The sequence below is a fragment of the Tachysurus vachellii genome, chromosome 17 (assembly GCF_030014155.1).
Source record: "Tachysurus vachellii isolate PV-2020 chromosome 17, HZAU_Pvac_v1, whole genome shotgun sequence".
NCBI lineage: Eukaryota > Metazoa > Chordata > Actinopteri > Siluriformes > Bagridae > Tachysurus > Tachysurus vachellii.
In genome coordinates, this window is record NC_083476.1 from 22,646,242 (window position 1) to 22,670,640 (window position 24,399).

A 24,399-nucleotide genomic window follows, 5' to 3' on the forward strand; every position below is an offset into this window, starting at 1 on the left:
ATGGAGTTAATGGAGTAGGTTTGTTTCTCTGTGTTTATATTGTTGTTTTGTTTTTAGCTGAACGCAGGTCCGGGTCGTGTGTGTGTGAGTCAGATCAGTGTTAGATTTCAGATCTGAGCCAAAACCCTACAGCATAGCAATAAGAACCAGAACAAAACTGGTCTCCATTTATTTAGCTAAATGTTATCTAGAAGGGTCACAGCCTCTAACTTGTCTGTTTTAGTAGCTTTGAGTTAATGTATGCACAGTTTCTGTCTGGTGTTCAGCTTAAAGTGTGTTTAAGCTCTGATGATGATGATGATGATGATGATGATGATATAATACTCAAGCCATAAAGCTCTGGTCATCTAAACCAACTTCAGGCACATGTTTTTTTTAAAGCTCACTGTATTCTCAGAGGATTCAAATAAATATAAAGACTTATTTAATGTGCTGAATGTCTGCGCTTCACTTCACTAATAAAAAATAATAAAACCCCACTGATGTAAACACACACGTTCACATTCAGCTGAATTTCCTTTTGAATTAAACCTTGATTAATGCTTTAAGCTGCTTTAATAAACTGATGCTTTTATTACTTTTTTAAACCGAGCATCTCTGACTTTTATTTTAAATATTAATAATTATTGATTTTAAAATACAAAAACTGTCTATAAACCTGCACATCATTCACCTCACACCTCCTCACACCACCTCACACCACCTCACACCTCCTCACACCACCTCACACCTCCTCACACCACCTCACACCTCCTCACACCACCTCACACCTCCTCACACCTCCTCACACCTCCTCACACCACCTCACACCTCCTCACACCTCCTCACACCACCTCACACCTCCTCACACCACCTCACACCTCCTCACACCACCTCACACCTCCTCACACCACCTCACACCTCCTCACACCTCCTCACACCTCCTCACACCACCTCACACCTCCTCACACCACCTCACACCTCCTCACACCACCTCACACCACCTCACACCTCCTCACACCAGTTTAACCTCAGTTTATTTCTCTTTCTGCTCTTTATATTTTTCTTACTTTACAGTGTTTAAACAGGTCTAAGACCTTTTGTACAGTTCTGTATTTCTCACTGACAGGAAACGCAACTGAACAAAAGGTGAACTAAAGCCGAGCTGCGTCTCTTGTGTCTGTTAATAAACACTAAACTCTTACTGGGTTACGTTATAAATCCACAAGTCGTCTTTAACGTCGTTCAGGTGTCATTAACGTAGTGAGTAAAGTAAGATTTTAAAATTCAGTCAGAATCAGAAGCTTTTTATTCAGATGTAAGGAATTCTTTTTATTTACTTCTTTTAAGTCGACTTTATGTGATTTAATGTGTTACATCACTGACTGGAGATCAGTTATAAAAGGAGAATTCCTTACTCGGGATTCACTCGTCCTTCCCCAGCTACAGACATGAAAGTTACCCCACTGTGATCATCACCTGGTGTCCTTCACCATCATCTCCTGATCCACATTTCACCCTCTTTCTCTTACCTGTTGTAACCTCCACTCTGTTTCCACTTCTTCTGTAGCTTCTGGAACTCCTTCATCTCTTCCTGATCCTGACTCCTCCTCACTAACCTTGGCCCATGGATGAGGAAAGAGAGGAGAGTAAGTTGTCTGTTGCTGTCTCTGTTCTCTGTTCACTAAACCCAAGAAAACTTCTTGTTCTGCTCCTTGGCTTTCAAATGTGTTGAGCAACAATCAAAGTGAGCTAAGATCATCTGAGAGAAAGTGGAGGAAATCACAACTTGGTGCAGATCTTGAATCTTACTGAACACTCCTGGCCAAGTTCTCCTCAGATGTGACTTCTGCCAAGACTTCCTTCTACAAGGAAAAGCTTGAAGCTTTGGCACAAGACCCTCGGAAGTTCCACATCATCTCTTCTCTTCTCAACCCCACGGCTCCACCAGCTTCATCCTTCCTGACTGCAGAAGACTTTGTTTCTTTTTACACCAAGAAGATTGAGGAAATCTGCAGGACCTTCACTTCAGCCCCGACTGTACTTACATCTCACAGTCTGGACTCCCCACTCCTTTTTCGTCGCATTTCTTAACTGTAGCAGCAGAAGAGATTTAACAACTCATCCAGTCTTGCAATCCTACCACCTGCCCATTGGATTCACTCCTTTCCACTATGCTCCAGACCTCCTGCCCTTCATCACCACTATCATCAATGGATCCCTAACATCTGGTCATGTAAAACTACCATCAAGAGAGCAAGGGTTATTCCCATCCTGAAGAAACCTGCTCTGGATCCATCAGACATCAGTAACTACAGACTTTCTTTCAAAAGTTCTTGAACACATCATTTATAATCAGTTGTCTATCTCTCACAGAAGACATTCCACAGAGACAGCCCTTTTGGATGTCTCTGAGAAACTACATGGTGTTAGGTCAGCCAGGCTTCATCCGTCCTCGTCCTCCACGACCATTCAGCAGCATTTGATACGGTCAACCACAAGACTCTCTTATCCACCCTCAGGAGTCTTGGGATTTGCGGATCAGCTTGGGAATGATTTGCTTCCTACCTGGAAGGACGCTCATATCAGGTAACATGGAGTTGGTGTGACATCTGCTCCACACAGACTCTCCACTGGTGTCCCACAGGGCTCAGTACTTGGTCCTCTTCTTTTCTCCCTGTATACTCACTCTCTTGAAGTTATTTCCTCACGTGGGTTTTCTAACCACTGCTATGCTGATGATACACAACTTATCTTCTCCTTCCCACCCTCAGATACCACAGTGTCTGTTCAGATCTCAGCATGTCTGGCAGAAATATCATCTTGGATGACTGCTCATCAGTTGAAGCTCAATCCTAGCAAAGCTGAACTGCTGTTCATCAGGTGATTCATCTCCAGGTCAGGATCTTATAATATTCCTGCATAATGTTCTGATCTCACATCTCGCATCTTTGGGGTAAACATGGACAATCAACTGTCCTTTTCCTCACATGTTGCTAATGTGACTCGCTCATGTCGGTTTCTTCTCTACAACATCTGAAGGATTCTGCCATTTTTCTCCACACAGGCTGCTCAGGTACTTGTTCATTCTCTTGTCATTAGGAGACTGGACTACTGCAGCTCTCTCTATCAGGTCTACATATGAACACAATTCATCCGCTGTAAATGATCCAAAATTCAGCTGTGACTTGTTTTCAACCTGCCTAAGTTCTCCACATCATCCTACTGCTGTGTTCCTCCACCGGTTCCTGTAGCTGAACACATCAGATTTAAACACTGACGCTTGTCTAAAAAAGCCACAAACAGATCATCTCCCTCTTACCTCAAAGCTCTTATCAGTCCTCACACTGCACCTCACACCCTCAGATCTACAGCACTGCTCCACCGGTCCCACCATCTCTCAGGGTAAGAGGGAGGAACACATCATATCCTAAGTCTGTATCCTAGTGGACCAGAGTTAATGTTTTCATCGATAGAGACTTAAAAGCACTTTTGTACATCACTCTGATAAGGGAGTCTGACAACTGGCGTAAATGAGAATAACCCAAAATATATCCCATAATAATTCAAATAAACTGAGAAACAATTTTAAACACAGCAGCCGAGTGGAATCACTGATGACTTCAGAAACCTGAAGACTGAGTTTTCAGATAACTAAAGAAACTCCTCCTCATTCAAATATACTGTGGAAATGTCAAGCGTATCCTGGTCAGGATCTTTCCCAGAAATACACACACACACACACACACACACACACACATGCTCTCAATCCACCTACCTGCATAGTTTTGAATGTTGGAGGAAACTGGAGAAGCCAGAAGACCCTCATATAATAAACATTATGATTAAAAATGAATGATTCTTCTTCTCTCACTTTCCTGCAGTTTAGAGAAAAGTGAGAATCAGTCAGCTGCAGCTTGCTCCAACTCCAAGATGATGATGACCAAAACCAGCGTAGAGCCGCTGAAGTGTCAGAGCTGGTGGCAGTGCTGTACGTGTCTCGTCCACAACAACGCCTGGAAGGAAGGTTTCTTCTGACTGAAGGCCACAGAACTGCGACATCACAAGCTCAAACTGACAGAAACACAGAAATGGCTGCTGTCATGAACTCAGCAACACAAAAATGAGATAAAGCTCTTTCTTCTGCTTCTCATCTGCTTTTTCTGTCTGATGACACACATCTCCACACCTAAACACACATCTCCACACCTAAACACACATCTCCACACCTAAACACACATCTCCACACCTAAACACACATCTCCACACCTAAACACACATCTCCACACCTAAACACACATCTCCACACCTAAACACACATCTCCACACCTAAACACACATCTCCACACCTAAACACACATCTCCACACCTAAACACACACCTCCACACCTACACCCACATCTCCACACCTAAACACACATCTCCACACCTAAACACACATCTCCACACCTACACCCACATCTCCACACCTAAACACACACCTCCACACCTACACCCACATCTCCACACCTAAACACACATCTCCACACCTACACACACACCTCCACATCTCCACACCTAAACACACATCTCCACACCTAAACACACACCTCCACATCTCCACACCTAAACACACATCTCCACACCTAAACACACATCTCCACACCTACACACACACCTCCACATCTCCACACCTAAACACACATCTCCACACCTACACACACACCTCCACATCTCCACACCTAAACACACATCTCCACACCTAAACACACATCTCCACACCTACACACCTAAACACACATCTCCACACCTAAACACACATCTCCACACCTAAACACACATCTCCACACCTAAACACACATCTCCACACCTACACACACACCTCCACATCTCCACACCTAAACACACATCTCCACACCTACACACACATAACCACATCTCCACACAGAACTACACATCTCCACACCTAAACACACATCTCCACACCTACACCCACATCTCCACACCTACACACACACCTCCACATCTCCACACCTAAACACACATCTCCACACCTAAACACACATCTCCACACCTAAACACACATCTCCACACCTAAACACACATCTCCACACCTAAACACACATCTCCACACCTACACACACACCTCCACATCTCCACACCTAAACACACATCTCCACACCTAAACACACATCTCCACACCTAAACACACATCTCCACACCTAAACACACATCTCCACACCTAAACACACATCTCCACACCTACACACACACCTCCACATCTCCACACCTAAACACACATCTCCACACCTAAACACACATCTCCACACCTACACACACACCTCCACATCTCCACACCTAAACACACATCTCCACACCTAAACACACATCTCCACACCTACACACACACCTCCACATCTCCACACCTAAACACACATCTCCACACCTAAACACACATCTCCACACCTACACACACACCTCCACACCTACACACACACCTCCACATCTCCACACCTAAACACACATCTCCACACCTACACACACACCTCCACATCTCCACACCTAAACACACATCTCCACACCTAAACACACATCTCCACACCTACACCCACACCTCCACATCTCCACACCTAAACACACATCTCCACACCTAAACACACATCTCCACACCTAAACACACATCTCCACACCTACACCCACATCTCCACATCTCCACACCTAAACCCACACCACCACGTGGTCACTGAACCTGGTTTATAAGATGTTTAGTGCTTCTTCATCTCTCCCTGCTGTAAAAAGCCAATCAGAGCTAACAGCTCGACTCCAGTGTCCTGTTTGATGTTTTTTTGTTTTTCACACACACACACACACACACACACACACACACACACACACACACACACACACACGCACACACACTTTGTATGTTAAACTCCTTGGAGGGAAAAAAGCAAAACAGAAATGTTGTGTGTCTGGGGGTAACGGAGACCTTCTCAATATTACGTTTTTTTTGTTTTTTTTTTATGAGATTTTTTAATTCAAATATTTTTTATTTATTTTTTCTTTTTTTTACTGGATTGTATTCACAAGATTGCAAATGATGGATATTTATTTAAAAGGGATCTGAGAATTTATTTTTCTATGCTACTAGATATTTTTTCATTTCTTCACCAATTATTATTTCATTGTTTAAAGTATTTGACTGAGTGAGAAAAACAGATATGAATCATAATTATTTATTTGATTTATTTACTTTATCATTATATACATTTTGGTAAAAATCTCTAAAGTGAAAAGGTACTTTTAATTATTGTCTTTGTTGCTAAAATCTCATTTCTGGGACTCGATTGTCTTTAAAAATGTGCCAAAGCTCAATGTGTTTAAAACGTTCACAACAACAACATTAATGATGAGAATCAAAACTCAAACTGAGCTGTTTCACGTTGCATGAGCTTGTAAATGGTAAAAAGTTTTCTTCTTTTTGGGACTTTTCCTGTCATTGTTATTAATTAAAGCTCTACAGACAGTTTGTTTATGTGAAATATTTAAAATTTCATCCCGACGTCATTATTATAAACCCGATCAGTGCCTTGACCAAATTTATTTCCCGCTGTTTCACTGCACAGAGTGTTAGCATGTTAGCATATAGCAGCAGATCATTCTTGGCTCAGGGCCAACTGACTAACTCAGTGCACGTTCTAAGGGACCAAGACTTTGTTTAGTAGGTTGTTTTAATCGTCTTATAAAAAGAGATGACGTTTTCTCTTGTGCTTTTTTTTGTACGTTTGTGTTTAGTGCTAAGGGAGAATCTGAGTTGGAAATAACGTCAGCTATTTTTGTGTTAACCTTCTGAATAAAGAACATTGCGGTCTGTTTATTGAGTTATATTAAGTTTTATTTCAGCTTCACAAAGACGATCCGCTCCATCAGACCCTTCATGTTTCTGTGTGATCTGTTCATGTGAACTCTTCTGCTACAAGAACAAAAAATACACTTTATTTAAACGGCTGAACTTTAAGAAAACATATTTGTTTTTAAATCCTCTAAAAGTCCAAGATTTCTTTCTGTCTTTATTTTTTCTTTTAAAGAGCCAGTTTGTAAAGTTTGCTGCATTGCGTAATATTTCAGTTTCAGATCTAATCGCATTTATTAAACATTCGCAAAAACATTTCATGTGAAAACAATCAGGTTGTAAGAAATGGATAGTTTTTTCTCCCTCAGTGCATTTGGATCATTGGGTCTGACCTTTCACCTGTAACACAAACCACAGGTATATATTAACACACTGGCTCTAATCACTTATCGTTTCCATAGCAACAATTAATTGAGTCAGATTGAGCCCCGATTAAGAGACGCTTTTTTCCTGAATGTGTGTTCAGCTCCTGATCCGTGGCCCAGTGTTTACTCCAGCTTCACTTCTGAGGCAGAACAGATTCATCATCATCACTCCATCTATTAGCCTGAGTGAAGTCACATCCATCTCTCTCTCTCTCTCTCTCTCTCACACACACACACACACACACACACACAGACACACACACACACACACACACAGACACACAGACACACACACACACACACACAGACACACACATACACACAGACACACACAGACACACACACAGACACACACATACACACAGACACACACAGACACACACATACACACACCTATAATAGGGAAGTTATCAGTTTCAATATTTGTAACTATTTAAAATAAAGTTTTTTAGGTTAAACAATCTAACATATTTTAACATTTAATTTTATTAGGTTATTAACAGATCACGTGACTTTTCTGTAACGCCGAATGAGTTCGTCAATTTGGGCGACATCTAGCGGACCAACAGAGGAATTACGCTACTAATAAGATCAAAATAGAACCCAGTGATTGAAAATTACTCAAGTAAATAATTCATAAAGTCAAAAACTACCTGTAAAATACTTTCCTGAATTTATTTTTATATATTTTTAAATGTTCTATACCTGAGGAACTTTTTGAACAATGAAGCAAATGAACAGTGATCATCATCTCTGTTATCAACATGATATAAATAATAGTAGTTTACATTAGCTGTGTGGCTCAGTTAACTTCGTACCTTGTTACATTTACAAGCTAGCTCACGTTTCTTGCTCCATAATAAAATCTACCCACACACTTTATCCTGAGTTACCAACACACTGCAGCAGCTCTTATATCAGTGCTTTAAATCTCTTCATTTCAATATTTTGATTTAATTCACTTGAATTAATTGTAATAGCGAATAAAGGCTTTCCTATTGACTATTGAGAAGAGTATGAATCATTTTGGACATGACACTTTTTGTTCAAATGTAAATAAAAGATGAGTAATAATTTTTTCCACAATGATGCCTCTTGTACATCGTCTTATTATCTTCTGGGAGACGACTGTGTCATTTCTAATCAAGAAAAATCTTGCTGGTTGAATAAAAGTAACTTTAAGTCAGAATTTGCCATAATTTCTTTTTTTTTTTTTTACAAAATATTCAAAAGAACAAATTCGTGGATTTTGTCAAAAACCTTTTTTTTTTTTCCTACCTACAAACTGTGAAATCAACAAAAAAATCTTCATGCCAACAAAATTGATCAAAAGAATTTGGCACACAACCGTTTACCAAACACCAAACACCTTGTAGTCACATACAGTGTCATAATTTACATCTTTATTTGTTAAACTAAAACAGTTTGTAACAGTTGAAGCAAAAAAAAGCCTATAGATAGATTTATACATATGGATATGATACAGCTTTGAGTCCTGCGTCACAATTTCAAAAACTATTTACAAAAAGAGAACATTTACAAAACCTAGCCTGGTATCAACATCTATAAAGAAAAATAATTACCAATCACCTTATTGCTCTTAAACCTCAGTCTGGCGACATCTGAAGTCCTTAATGCGTTATATAAAGAGACCATAATAACAATAACAACATACATACATAGGGAAGTAAAGTTTAGGCACAATGTTGGCATTAAATGCCTTGAAGCCAACAGAAGCACTGATCTTCTCACCACCATACCAGTGATGGCACCTTTTTATGTTTAAAAAGCTTGGCAGAAACGTTCTAGACGATTAACCACTATATTATTAAGACGTTCCTCAAAATAAGCTCCCATTTTCAGAAGTTTGTATTTTGCACAAGTTCCTATGCTGTTGCTGACACAAAGCTCTGCTCTCTCTAGTACTGAAACTTCCACTGGATAGAGACATGGATCCTCACCTCTGGACCTATACAAGGGACAGGGGGTGTGGGTGGGGCAGAGAGGGTGTGTGTGTGTGTGTGTGTGTGTCCCCACCCAGGACAAAGTGTATGCAGTGCATCTCCTTCAGAAGTACAGTAAATCTAATATAGCTTTCATTATATATATAGACATCATAAAGAAATAAAGGACAAAATATTTATCGATGAAGGTCACGTCAGCTACGAGCGTCGGCACGTCAGCTACGAGCGTCGGCTACGAGCGTCAGCACGTCGGCTACGAGCGTCGGCTACGAACGTCAGCTACGAGCGTCGGCTACGAGCGTCAGCACGTCAGCTACGAGCGTCGGCTACGAGCGTCAGCATGTCGGCTACGAGCGTCGGCTACGAACATCAGCTACGAGCGTCGGCTACGAACATCAGCTACGAGCGTCGGCTACGAGCGTCAGCACGTCGGCTACGAGCGTCGGCTACGAGCGTCAGCACGTCGGCTACGAGCGTCGGCTACGAACATCAGCTACGAGCGTCGGCTACAAGCGTCAGCTACGAGCGTCGGCTACGAGCGTCAGCACGTCGGCTACGAGCGTCGGCTACGAGCGTCAGCACGTCAGCTACGAGCCCATACCAGCATGTGAAGGAAAAAATGGCCAATTTAAAATAAACGTCTTTATCTTTAATCTCAGGTGTCAGAAAAAGAAGCCTCTTTTGCACAGCAAAATTCCTCTCCCATAAAGCACCATGTGTGTATAAATTAAAAATCTTGGTTCAATGGATTGTTTGGTCTGTTTGTTTGAGGTATTTCTATGTTTTCTTTAATGCGATGTGAAGTTTTTCCCCGTACAGCAGTCGTAATGCTTCACGTAACAGTATGTAGAGTGAACAGAAAATCAACCCTCATTAAAAAAGGCATAAAAAGTTGGAATAAATCCCACACAAATATTACCGATAGAAGCATAAAATAAACATAAAATAAAAGTTTCTCAAAGGGTCAAACACACACACACACATGCGTCTTATGATCAGCAGGAAACCTAGAAGCATGTCTGTGACTCACAATCTGTTATAAAATAATAATCTAAAATAACACTAACATCATCAGGCACCAGCAGAAATCTTAACAAAAGCACGTGACCAAAAAGATATAAATACAACTTGAGAAAATATATTTATGTCTTTCATGAAAAAGGAAAATTCCTTTTTTGGTTATGATAGTGTGTGTGACCTGAGTCCCTCCTGCCCCTATGTGTGGAGAGGGCATGTGTGTGTGTGTGTGTGTGTAAAACATTAATGTTCAGTGAACAGGAAGAACAGATTGTAGAAGCCCTGCAGCTGTTTGGTCGTCCAGCTTCTTATTCAGATGTGTTTTATTTCCACTCTGAACTCTAACTCACAGAGAACCTACAGAACACATTAGAGAGAAAAATCAACATCTGAACAACTGATTTTACTGTAAAAAAAAGAGGTCAGAGGTCACAGAAACTTTAGCACAGCCTTTAAACGGTGTGGCAGGTTTTTATAATGAACATGTTCACACATAATAAACAGAACAGACACATGTGTATTTTTCTCTTGAGATGCATGAGAGAAGAACAGAAGAGTGAGACGGAGTAACACGGACCTCTGCACCCTTTCGAGGATGTGACTGATCATCTTGTCTGTGATCCCAGGGCAGATGTCCTCAGCAGCATAAAGACTCTTCTCCAGATCTTCTATCACACTCCTCCTCGTGTCTCCATCCCTGTGCTGCAGCTTCAGCTAGAGGAAAATATATTAATAAATAAAGGTCAGAGAGAGAGAGAGAGAGAGAGAGAGAGAGAGAGAAAGAGAGACAGAGTGAGAGAGAGAGAGACAGAGTGAGAGAGAGTGTGAGAGAGAGAAAGAGAGCGAGAGAGAGTGAAAGTGTGAGAGAGAGCGCGAGAGAGTGAGAGAGAGAGAGAGAGAGAGACAGAGTGAGAGAGAGTGAGAGAGAGAGACAGTGTGAGAGACAGACAGAGTGAGAGAGCAAGAGAAAGAGAGAAAGAGAGTGAAAGTGTGAGAGAGAGCGCGTGAGAGAGAGACAGAGTGAGAGAGAGAGTGAGAGTGAAAGAGCAAGAGAAAGAGAGAGCAAGAGAGAGTGAAAGTGTGAGAGAGAGAGAGAGAGATGGAGAGAAAGAGTGAGTGAGTGAGTGAGTGAGTGAGTGAGAAAGTACAACTGGACAACTCTATTAATTGGAGCATCAGTGATTGTGATATTAAAGCACTGCTGCAATATAAACACAAAAACAACACACAAAGCAAACACATGTTAGTGTTCAGGTGAAGGGGGGGGGGGGCATTAGGAGATATGAGGTGACTTTCTCTTACCTCCGAAAACACCGGACTTATAACTGTGGACAGACTGGCAGACTTCTTCTGTACCACTTGGTCCTGATGTGAAAGAAAAACAAGAAGAGTTCAGTGGAATAAAAGAAATCCTGTTTTATTTGTAGAGAATCTTTAACAGTAAACGTCTCAAAGCTGCTGTACAGGAACGAAATGACAGTAATGTATAATTCTTACAAGAGACACCACTCCGTTGGGCTGTTTGTCAGGCTTCTTACGGACAGTAGTGAAGGACCACTCAGGGGACAGGTCACTGTTTTTACTGCTCGACTCGCTGTAATAAACAACATTATAAACATTTGTCCATCTGGACAATTACAGTCGTGTCTGTAAATCAACGTCAGTTACTGTCCTGATGATGGGATTAGTACTCAGTAATACTGACGGTCATACTGACTCATGTACTAAAAGTAAACTACACAACCAGCGGTGTGACCATCATTACTCCTGTTCAGAATTCACCATTTAAACCATTTAATTGTCCAAAACCAGTAAAAAGGGAACAGAGACCATCACAAACAACTGGATTTTTAGGTGATTCATTTTAAAAGGCTTTCTAATGATCATTATGATTAACAAGATTTGTCAAGTGTTAGATTCAACACTTTGTTTTAAGTTGCTAGACCAGATAATAGACTTAACACCTGAACAGATCTCACCCCCACAGACAGATTGTTCAGACTCCAATCAAATGATGTGAACATCACTGAACATTAATGTAAGTATAAAATAAAATAATATCATGAGACAATAAAACCTTAAAGTTTAAACGTCACTCTACTCACGAGTCAGAGTCTGAGTCAGAGTCTCCATCACTGTGTCCTTCAGCTTTCCAGCGCTTCAGCCTGTCGATCAGCTCGGTGAGGTACGACGTCTTCTTGGCATTCTTTACAATGAACTTGTGCTTCAGTAACTCCTTAGCAGTTGGTCTCTGTGTGTATGTGTGTGTGTGTTTGTGTGTGTGTGTGTGTGTGAGAGAGAGAGAGAGAGAGAGTGTGTGACTGATGTTCACAGGATTAACTTAAATGACGTACTTTAAACTAAATTATTATAACTTAAAATATAATGAACTCTTCTGGTGATATGATGATGTAATGCATTAGGATACTGATGTTGACACTAAACATATTACATTATCTGTTTACTATAGAACATGTTGACCATCAGAGTTAAAGCAGCAGGAGAAGATTTAACTGAATTTACATTTCCGTCAGAGGTGTGTGTGTGTGCGTATGTGTGTGTGCATGTGGTTCTGTGTGTGTGTGTGTGTGTGTGTGTGCGTGCGTATGTGTGTGTGCATGTGGTTGTGTGTGTGTGTGCGTATGTGTGTGTGCATGTGGTTGTGTGTGTGTGCGCGTATGTGTGTGTGCATGTGGTTCTGTGTGTGTGTGTGTGTGTGCGTGCGCATGTGTGTGTGCATGTGGTTGTGTGTGTGTGTGTGCGTATGTGTGTGTGCATATGGTTGTGTGTGTATGTGCGTGTATGTGTGTGTGCATGTGGTTGTGTGTGTGTGTGCGTATGTGTGTGTGCATGTGGTTGTGTGTGTGTGTGCGTATGTGTGTGTGCATGTGGTTGTGTGTGTGTGTGCGTATGTGTGTGCATGTGGTTGTGTGTGTGCGCGTGCTTACAAATGCAGGGTCTTTGTTCAGACACGAGTCCACAAACTCCTTGAAGGTCTTGGAGAAGTCACCGTTGAGGGTGGGGGGGGTGTTCTTCGGGATATGAAACAGAACTCTCATGGGATGCATGTCCGAGTTGGGCGGCTCTCCCTTAGCTAGCTCAATAGCAGTGATACCCAGGGACCAGATATCAGCCTGGAAAACACACACAATTAACACACTAAACATCAGGTTCAGCAAATATTGTAAGTTTACTTAACATCATGTGGACAAGACAGAGGACTACATTTGTGGAGACATCATTTGTGGAGGATTGGAACCAAAATCAAACTTATGAAATCCATCATAAGAATATTATACGGTCTGTACAACATGTTGATGTATCAGAGGCCTTGAGCCTTTGTTGCTGCACCTGGAACAGGACAGTTTGCCTTCAGAGATGGAACAATGAACTCAGATTACACCAGTGATCTCTAAATGAAAACAGCAGGACATCTGACCATGAACTGGATCTCAAGAGTCAATGGATCACACACCCCAATGGATCACACACCCCAATGGATCACACACCCCAATGGATCACACACCCCAATGGATCGCACATCCCCATGGATCGCACATCCCCATGGATCGCACATCCCCATGGATCGCACACCCCAATGGATCACACACCCCAATGGATCGCACACCCCAATGGATCGCACACCCCAATGGATCGCACACCCCAATGGATCGCACACCCCAATGGATCGCACACCCCAATGGATCGCACACCCCCATGGATCGCACACCCCAATGGATCACACACCCCAATGGATCACACACCCCAATGGATCACACACCCCAATGGATCACACACCCCAATGGATCACACACCCCAATGGATCGCACATCCCCATGGATCGCACATCCCCATGGATCGCACACCCCAATGGATCACACACCCCAATGGATCACACACCCCAATGGATCACACACCCCAATGGATCGCACACCCCAATGGATCGCACACCCCAATGGATCACACACCCCAATGGATCACACACCAAGACTACGAGCCAAAGCACCAAGTCTGTGTACCAAAGAATGTTTAAAGAGGAACAAAGAGAATGACCAAGTCAATGTTCTGACTTTAATCCAACAGAAATGTTGTAGAAGGACCCGAAGCAGTCAGAGGTTAAGGCATTGGACTACTGATCGGAAGGTCATGAGTTTGAAGCCCAGGTCCACCAAACTACCGGGCCCCTGAGCAAGGCCCCTAACCCTATTTAAATTTAAATAAAAATGTAAGTCTGTGTGGAAAAGGGTGTCCGATAAACACCAGAAATGGAAGCAGTCAGTTCATGTGAGGACACTCAGTAAAACCCCAGTGTTCCTTCTGTACTGAGGAACAGAATAAAGTTCTTCTACACTGTTGTACAGAACTGATCAGAAGTTACTGCACACTTTACTTACAGTTATTACTGCACACGGAGTCACAACACATACTGAATTTAAACTTCTGCCAGTCACACATCTGTAATGTTGGATCATTTTTCTCAATAATTAAATGAAGTATAATATTTTTGCCTCATTTCATTTGTTAGATTGTGTTCACTTTCAAATCTGATGTTGTATTGGGTCATATTTACATGGAAATATAGGAATTTCTAAAGGGTTCACACACACGCACACACACAAAGGCATGCGCACACACACACACGCAGGTGCGCGCACATACACACGCAGGTGCGCGCACACACACACACACACACACACACAAAGGTGCGCACATACACACACACTGGTGCAGAAATGAACAGTCTATGTTAACGTTACATTTACATTCAGTCTTTTATGGTGTTTACTGTGTAAATTAACACACTGACTGAATCGTACCTTGGAGTCGTAAGCAGATTGCTGAATGACCTCCGGAGCCATCCAGAACGGCGTTCCCACAAACGTCTCCCTTTTGATCTGCGTGTCCGTGAGCTGCCCCGCCACACCAAAGTCTGCCAGCTTCACCTCACCAGACTCTGACAGGAGCACGTTGGCGGCTGTAAACAGCAAACATGACACACACGTGAGTGAGAGCAAGAAAACACAGAAGAACAGAATGAAGAGCAAGCTTTAAGGCTGTGTGTGTTTACTGTGTGTGAATTTACTCCCTGATAAAACGAGTAAACATCACTGTTAGTAAACAAGTGTTAATGTGGACCTCGTTAAAAAGCTTCATATTAAACCTCTGTCACTTTGAGTTAGCTAAAGGAGGCAATTAAACAGTTTCCTTAATAAGTGAATGTATGTTTAAGGTTAACGTGTCTGCAGCTCTGACTCAGTGTACTTTTAGCCTTGATGTTCACAACAAATAACAGAACTGATTTCCAGTCTGTCTCACACACAGCTGAGTGCACACACATTTTACTCACTGAACACACACACGGACACACACGGACACACACGGACACACACGGACACACACGGACACACACGGACACACACACGCAAATACACTGAACACACGTGTACACACACACGCAAATACACTGAACGCACACGTACACACACACGCACGCACGCACGGACACACAGTCTGACTCACACTAAGCTGAGTGCACACACATTTTACACACTTCACATCCTCAGACTACCGATTGTGAATCACTAGATCAGTTTGACGTAACAGAGAGATGATCTGTGATCAAGAACAAGTTACTCTGATCACCAAATATATGTGAAGGGGCTCAAGGCCCCGGCCCTTTACTGCACGTTCACTGATCCCCATACACCTGTGAGCGTCTCTGCCTGTGAGCAATTCCTGACCTGCACAGATGGTATCTACTGTACTCCTCTACTCTCCTTACACATTAGACCATCAGCTGTGGAGGGTTAAAGTGTTTATCTTTTAATATAATTTTTAGAATGATAAATCACACCCACTCTTTGGTCACACTTTTATTAATATTATTAATCCAGCACAGCACCGGTGACCTGATCCTCATATTCTTTTGAACCCATTTAACACTGAGTGCTAAGTTCAGAGTGTGTTGGACTGACAGGAGCTCAGTGAACACACTGCTGATTAAACCACACTAAAGTCTTTCACTGTAATTGCCTTTAGAAAAGTTAAACATTTAAACCATTACACTTAAAGGTTAAAAGTTAAACTATACAGTTATTTATGTGGGTTATTTATTAACAGGTGGTTGCTATGGGATTGTTGCTAGGGTGAGACTGGGCGGAGTAACGCAGTTTGTCATCAGTCTGAATGAACAGAGCCTCGGATTGTATGTAATGTCAGGTCACTTTTCTCAATAATTAAATGAAGTAGTATAATATTTGTGGCTCATTTGTTTGTGTTCACTTTGTTTACTTTTAAATCTGATGTATTGGGTCATATTTACATGGAAATCTAGGAATTTCTAAATGGTTAAACTTTCAAGCACCACTGTACACACACACACACACACAGAACAATGTTTGAAGACATCATTATTTACACAGAACACAAACTTCTGCCCTTTCCCTAACACACACACAATTCCCAGAGAATCTAAAGAGAAGACGAACAAACGCTAGCTCTGAATTAATAAACACTGAAATGAAACGTGATCCAGCTCCATCCTGCTCATGAACACACACCCATGTCTCTGCGCCTACTTTATCTCAGTGTTCCTGATATTTGCCATGAACAGGTGGAGAGAAGATTCCTGTCCTATTACATTTCATCTCTAAATGATCAAGAAAAGGCTGAAAGAGAAAACAAACATCAGCATCACAACAGTGCAGCTATTCACAGTGCAGTCTGACCTCAGGAGCACCTTCATGGTCCTGATCAAACAAGAGCTAAAGCAAAAAGCCTGGAAAAACAAACCAGTCACAGTCACACCCATCTGCCTTATCCACACACACGCACGCAAATACACTGAACACACACACGCGCGCGGACACACACACGCGCGGACACACACACGCGCGGACGGACACACACACGCGCGGACGGACACACACACGCGCGGACGGACACACACACGCGCGGACGGACACACGCGCGGACGGACACACGCGCGGACGGACACACGCGCGGACGGACACACGCGCGGACGGACACACACACACACACACGGACGGACGGACACACACACACACACACACACACGGACGGACACACACACACACACACGGACGGACACACACACACACACACACGGACGGACACACACACACACACGCGGACACACACACGCGGACACACACACGCGGACACACACACGCGGACACACACACGCGCGGGCGGACACACACACGCGCGGGCGGACACACACACACGCGCGGACGGACACACACGCGCGGACGGACACACACACGCGCGGACGGACACACACACGCGCGGACGGACACACACACGCGCGGACGGACACACACACGCGCGGACGGACACACACACGCGCGGACGGACACACACACGCGCGGACGGACACACACACGCGCGGACGGACACACACACGCGCGGACGGACACACACACGCGCGGACGGACACACACACGCGCGGACGGACACACACGCGCGGGCACACACACACGCGCGGGCACACACACGCGCGGGCACACACACACGCGCGGGCACACACACACGCGCGGGCACACACACACGCGCGGGCGGGCACACGCGCGGGCACACACACGCACGCGCGGACACACACACACACACACACACGGACGGACACACACGGACGGACACACACGGACGGACGGACACACACACACACGGACGGACACACACACACACACGGACGGACACACACACACACACGGACGGACACACACACACACGGATGGACACACACACGGACGGACACACACACACACGGACGGACACACGGACGGACGGACGGACACACGGACGGACGGACGGACACACGGACGGACGGACGGACACACACACACACGGACGGACACACACACACACGGACGGACACACACACACACACGGACGGGGACACACACACACACACACACGGACGGACACACACACACACGGACGGACACACACACACACGGACGGACACACACACACAGACACGCACACACACAGACACACGTGTACACACACACGCAAATACACTGAACACATGTGTACACACACACACACACGCAAATACACTGCACACACACACGCAAATACACTGAACGGACACGCACGCACACAGACACACGCATGCACACGGACACGCACGCACACAGACACACGCATGCACACGGACACGCACACACACACACCTTTGATGTCTCTGTGAATTTTTTTCTCAGAGTGCAGGTAGTCCAGGCCTTTTAGAATCTCCTTCAGCATGGTGGCTATCTGGTACTCATCAAATGGTCCGGCACGCAACTGTTACACAAACACCACAACACCTCTGTTAGCAGTTCACTCACACTCTCTCACTCTCTCTGATGCACACGCAAACACTCATTTACTCACTCTTGCGCAAACCATCGTGCACAAACACGCACACACACTTGCGTACTCACACTCGCACACTAACTCGCTCGCCCGCACAATGGCACGCACACTCGCAAGCACACACTCTAACAGTGAGATCTTACCAGATCCAGAGCTGATCCTCCACCAAGATACTCCATTATGATCCACAGCTTACTGCCCTGAATACAGAACATTTTAGATCTTCAGACAAACTATAAGGCACTCTCTCTCACACACACACACACACACACACACACACACACACACTCTAAATGGTTAGATCACAGTAAGCTCTGACCTTCAGGTATGAGCCGTAGTACTTGGTGACATGTGGACTGTCACACTGGCTCAGCACAGTGATCTCTTGCTGGATGTCCTCAATCTCATCCTCAGCCTCCTCCAAGTCGATGGTTTTGATGGCCACCACGTTCTGCGTGCGGCGGTCAATACCCTTGAAAACCTCTCCAAACGACCCCTTGCCAATGCGCTCCAGTTTAGTGAAGAGCTCCTCAGGATCCGCTCGAGGGTTCTGGAGAACAGGATGAGTTTATTAAGGGAGGAGGATTCAATAAGAGCTTTTTTAATTATTATCGATTTTATGTTTTAATAAATAGAAAGGTATTTTAAACGTAATAGAGACACGCCTCCAGGGGGCGGGGCATTTACAGGAGAACCTTTTACACTGAGGACAGTAGAGCTCATGCTGTCTATTAATTCACTGTTTATTGTTAAATAATATTAATAATATTATTATTAATAATAATAATAATAATAATAATAATGATAATAATGATAATAATAATAATAATAATAATAATAATAATAATAATAATGATAATAATGATAATAATAATAATGATAATAATAATAATAATGGTCTAAAGTTTAACTGCATGATTATGAAAATTTCTATAAAAATGAATCAATGGTTCTGTTATTTTATTATTTTGATATTTTCCTGGAAGTGATTTATTTATTTGCAGATTTTGTGTCCTGTGTGTAATAGTGAACTGTGTGTGTAATAGTGAACTGTGTGTGTAATAGTGAACTGTGTGTGTAATAGTGAACTGTGTGTGTAATAGTGAACTGTGTGTGTAATAGTGAACTGTGTGTGTAATAGTGAACTGTGTGATGATAAGCGAAGCAGTGATGTGGGTGTGTGTGTGTGTTCACAACAGAGAGAGAGCGAGCGAGAGAGAGAGAGAGAGCGAATATTAAACTGATAAACTTCTGTGCATTCTAAGTGTCTCAGCCTGAGATCAGTGCTACATGATGCAGTAACACACAGCAGCACAAACACAGTACACACCTACAGAAGACGGAGCAACGATGATAATTGAAACTAACTCATTTCCCTGCAGCTAAAGACACAACTAACACTGGTGTTGGTTGTTTCAGTGCTCGTTAATTTCAGATGGAACGAGCTAACTGAAGAGATCTGTTTTACACATTTATATTACGTTATATCTTATTTTTTGAGTCAGGGTTTTGGAGAAAAGTCAAAAATACTGTAAATTCTCAGACAAAATACAGACTCCAAACCGTCTCCTCCTGATGAGGGGAAAAAACTCTAAATGACTCACTTATCAGTCGACTTACAAGAACACGAGGGAGCTTCGTTTGTGCTCATGCTGATTTATCAGCACTGCTCACATTTCACAGCACTTCTGTTTTAGCAATCAACACGCACGCACATGCATACACACACACACACACACACACACACACAGTTCAGGCTCAGGCTCCACTGGGAACATCACCAGGTGAATAAAATGAGGTGATTGAGAAACACTTAAACACACAGAGAGGACTTGAGTCACTGCAGGAAACAAACACAGGAGAGAATTTAGGGTTTTTAAAGTCTACAATAAATTCAGTTTATTACAGAATATTCCTTTACAGCTCTATACTGCACTGTGTGTGTACAACAATACACAGGACCTGATAGTACAGTGCAGGAGAAACAAGGTCACCATCTGGGTCTCGATATTCACACCTGAATGTAAACTGGAACTGGGCGTGGCCTAAACCTGAAAGGCTCTTTAATTAAATGTGAACACCTCCTGAAATATTTCTAGAGTAAAATCATTATAAATTCCAGAACAGTGTGAACTGGGACACGTCCGTGACTCCACAAAGTCTAACACAATGTTTATAAAACACACTTATTATTACAGAATATTTAATAATATAAGTATAAAACTTAATTTACCCCATTAAACATTTTATTTTATAAAGTTCTTATTGTTATTTATCTACACTTATAGGTTTAAGATTCACTTTTATTTCATTTTAACTTGAACTAAACAACATATGCATCAGAATCTTTTAGAAGATTTTTAACTAAATTTTCTTTACATAAGATTTATTTATATTTGGTGACAATAAGTTTAAAGCAAACACTTAAACTACAGCAGCGTTTTTACAGTCGTGCTGTTAAGATGTTGTTCCGAGAAACATACTGAAAACATTCACTAAAAATCAGTGAAGCGTAATTTCCTTTGATGAGATTTTGTGGAAGTGATTTTATTAAATGATTTTGTATTATTTAATAATATAAACTGACTAAAAGCAACTGTTTTTTGAAACAAACTTTAGAGTCTGTAAAGCTGCACTAATGCGTTCAGCCCTGAGACTTATTATTCCATAAAAGTACAGAAATGTTCCTGCAGACTGGTCAGAAACCTTCATTACAGTAGCTCCAGTTTAGATGAAGTCCTTTATACAGTAAAACATCATTTAAAATGTTCAGTGATGCTGCAACTCCGTAGTCAGAAAAAACATCCAGAACTCTGGAAATTTAAAGGATTTACAATTTACTGAAATCACTAATGATCTAAACAGAAGTTTCTCCACTATATAATGTCTAATGATTAACATTTTAATTTGCTCAGTGTCAAACTGTAACCGTCAGGCTTAAGGAGAACCCACTGGAGTGTACAGAGGAACGTAAGGAATCTTCTTACATGGAGAACGTCTGAGATCTCGTAAACCTTCACCTTAAAGTTAAACCCAGTTTTGTTGATAATTCGCAACACTTCACACTTGGTGACACAAACTCAGAGCTCCTCGGGCACAGAACCCGGAGCTCCTCGGGCACAGAACCCGGAGCTCCTCGGGCACAGAACCCGGAGCTCGAGCTCCTCGGGCACAGAACCCGGAGCTCGAGCTCCTCGGGCACAGGACCCGGAGCTCGAGCTCCTCGGGCACAGGACCCGGAGCTCGAGCTCCTCGGGCACAGAACCCGGAGCTCGAGCTCCTCGGGCACAGAACCCGGAGCTCCTCGGGCACAGAACCCGGAGCTCGAGCTCCTCGGGCACAGGACCCGGAGCTCGAGCTCCTCGGGCACAGGACCCGGAGCTCGAGCTCCTCGGGCACAGGACCCGGAGCTCGAGCTCCTCGGGCACAGGACCCGGAGCTCGAGCTCCTCGGGCACAGGACCCGGAGCTCGAGCTCCTCGGGCACAGGACCCGGAGCTCGAGCTCCTCGGGCACAGGACCCGGAGCTCGAGCTCCTCGGGCACAGAACCCGGAGCTCGAGCTCCTCGGGCACAGAACCCGGAGCTCCTCGGGCACAGAACCCGGAGCTCGAGCTCCTCGGGCACAGAACCCGGAGCTCCTCGGGCACAGAACCCGGAGCTCATGAGCCTTAATAACGTGTTGGGATTCTCCTTCAATGTGTCAGTAAAAGTCTCTCTATAATCTCTTCAGAAGTTAGTTTAGATTGTGTGGGGGCGTGGCTTATAGGCTGTCAGTCAAACCCTTCTAACCCCACGTCACTCTGACGTCCTGCTTTAGAATGACAAGTTAAAACTGAAATCACAGTAAACAAGTGATTAACCCCATAAGAGCCCTGGGAGCTCCCTCAGAAGGTCCCTCACACATCTTCTGACTAATGTAAATACAGAGGACTCGAATCGACCCGCATCAGTGACAAACTAGTAAACTGAAGATAATTAGATGTTTACGTCAGTAAGATAAATGAGCTGAACTGAGAGGGAAACCTAAATACAGAGTTTGTGGCGCCAGTGAACGCACCCTGGCTGTGTGCGCGTGCCCGCTGACAGGTGTTAAAAGCTGTTAAACCCGTTTAACAAACTGACAGAAATCCAGAACACACAGAAAACAAACGATGTTAAGTAAATAATGGTGACTTATTAAAAGTACCAGTGTAAACCTAGATGACCAAATAAAAAAAAAAGTGTAAAAAGAAAAGAAAATAAATCCTGACATTTACTGTGCAGGTAAGGGCGAGGGCCGTATTTACATTTACTACCCGTATTTAGTAAATCCCGCCTACTGCGTGAGGATTAGCTAGAAACGTCCCGCCCCCCGTGCTTGGACTGGCTACAATTAATAAGCCCATTAAACGATTGGTTATGAGTCCTTTAGTGATAACTTCTAACCAATCCTAGCGCAGGACGCTACATTTTTCAGGAATAGAGGTAGAAAAAGAAATAGGTGAGGGGCCTTTAGTTGCCACCTTCTGAAACTTACCTGCATTCCGGGAACTTGAACAGCCACCGGTGACTGAGCCATGATCTGTCCTCAAGGGGAGAAAACAACACGCGTCCCCCGGCCGCCAAACTGTATAAAGTGTCGAGCTAACAAAAGTGTCTTTAGAGCTAGCGGACTAGGGCTAGGGTTAGCTTTAGCGTTAGCTTTAGAGTTAGCAGGTTAGCGTTAGCTTTAGAGTTAGCAGGTTAGCGTTAGCTTTAGAGTTAGCAGGTTAGCTTTAACCAACAAAAAGTTTTAACTTTCAGAATAAACGCGATGAGGCGTTACCATGGTTTCCTCCCTCACGTCTTACACCGTTTAAATAAATACCACGATATTGTAGTAAGCGTGTAAGAGACGGGACATCGCGCGTTTTTGTTGTTTATCCGGTTGTACAAACTTCAGCGCAGAGACGCCGCCGCCATGTTGGGAACCTGCGCTGGAACTTGTTTTCTCGGGTGGAGCCGCGCGCGCACTGTGGAGCGATGACGTCACCTGGAGGCGAGTCGTTTTACCAGGGGCAAATGTGCCATTACTTCCTGATCCCTGTACAGGTGTAGAGGTGACGCCATCACACACACACACACACACACACACACACACACACACACACACAGAGTTTACTTTTCTATTACATAAGTTCAGCATCATTTGCATACATGTAAATAAAAAAGCCTGCAACACGACACACAGCCTTTCCTCTCTCACCAGTTGTTTGTGTTTGTTGCTTTTCCTTGAAGCTACCCGAATGCAGTGACCCTGACCATCACACCCACATGTGGTCCTTTTTTGTAAACTGTTAACACAAAGTGTGAAACACACGTGTGGTACAGAACGTCTCTGTGTGTAGATTCACAGTTTCTCTTCACCGGAGATAAGATTCCTAAACACTGTTCCATCATGACAATGTGCACAAAGCAGCTCCATGATGAAGACACGGTGTGAAGGTGAGAAGGTCGGAGAAAGTAGAAGAACGAAAGATCAAGTGTCCTGCACAGAGCCCTGAATCTGACTCAACACCACTGAACACCTTTGGGATGAACTGGAGTCTCTTTAACATCCCGACATCAGAGTCTGATCTCACTGATGATCTTGTAGCTGAACGAACACAAATCCACACAGATACTGTACACTCTAACATCTAGTGCTAAGACTTCACACAAGAGAACAGTGGAGCTGATTAGAACAATAATTTAGTGGAATAGAACATCATCAAACATATATGTAAAAAACTGGTGCGTTTTAGGACATAACCAGATTATGAACATTAGAGTGGTGTAGTTTAG

General features: G+C 43.4%; 2 protein-coding genes across 3 annotated transcripts in view; one reads left to right on the plus strand and one right to left on the minus strand.

The window, feature by feature from the left end:
- The window catches only part of septin8a (septin 8a), a 15,266-nt gene extending 14,679 nt beyond the window's left edge, over positions 1-587 (plus strand). Inside the window, exon 10 of the mRNA XM_060890672.1 lies at positions 1-587. This exon is cut by the window's left edge and continues 320 nt beyond it. The gene's annotated coding sequence lies outside the window, so the exon portion shown is untranslated.
- An 8,032-nt stretch (positions 588-8,619) lies between these two features.
- On the minus strand, positions 8,620-23,637 carry stk26 (serine/threonine protein kinase 26). 2 transcript variants are annotated; one of them, XM_060891728.1, is made up of 12 exons: positions 23,325-23,637; positions 23,114-23,260; positions 18,916-19,146; positions 18,740-18,796; positions 18,416-18,524; positions 15,035-15,192; positions 13,166-13,351; positions 12,323-12,468; positions 11,715-11,811; positions 11,520-11,582; positions 10,795-10,931; positions 8,620-10,574 (listed from the first exon to the last, which is right to left on the minus strand). In XM_060891728.1, the coding sequence occupies exons 2-12, from the start codon at positions 23,153-23,155 to the stop codon at positions 10,559-10,561; spliced, it is 1,242 nt and encodes a 413-aa protein (XP_060747711.1). In that variant the 5' UTR covers positions 23,156-23,260; positions 23,325-23,637; the 3' UTR covers positions 8,620-10,558. The 2 variants fall into 2 exon arrangements, with proteins under 2 accessions (XP_060747711.1, XP_060747710.1); XM_060891727.1 differs by having other exon boundaries at positions 23,114-23,637.
- Positions 23,638-24,399: the final 762 nt, after the last annotated feature.

Bases quoted from the DNA above. Each gene is read 5' to 3' on its own strand.
- stk26 (XM_060891728.1), bottom strand. From the start codon at position 23,155: ATGGCTCAGTCACCGGTGGCTGTTCAAGTTCCCGGAATGCAG. The intron at 19,147-23,113 runs GTAAGTTTCAGA...CCTGTTCTCCAG, and splicing joins TTCAAGTTCCCGGAATGCAG to AACCCTCGAGCGGATCCTGA. The intron at 15,193-18,415 runs GTGTGTGTGTGT...TGCTGTTTACAG, and splicing joins AATTCACAGAGACATCAAAG to CCGCCAACGTGCTCCTGTCA.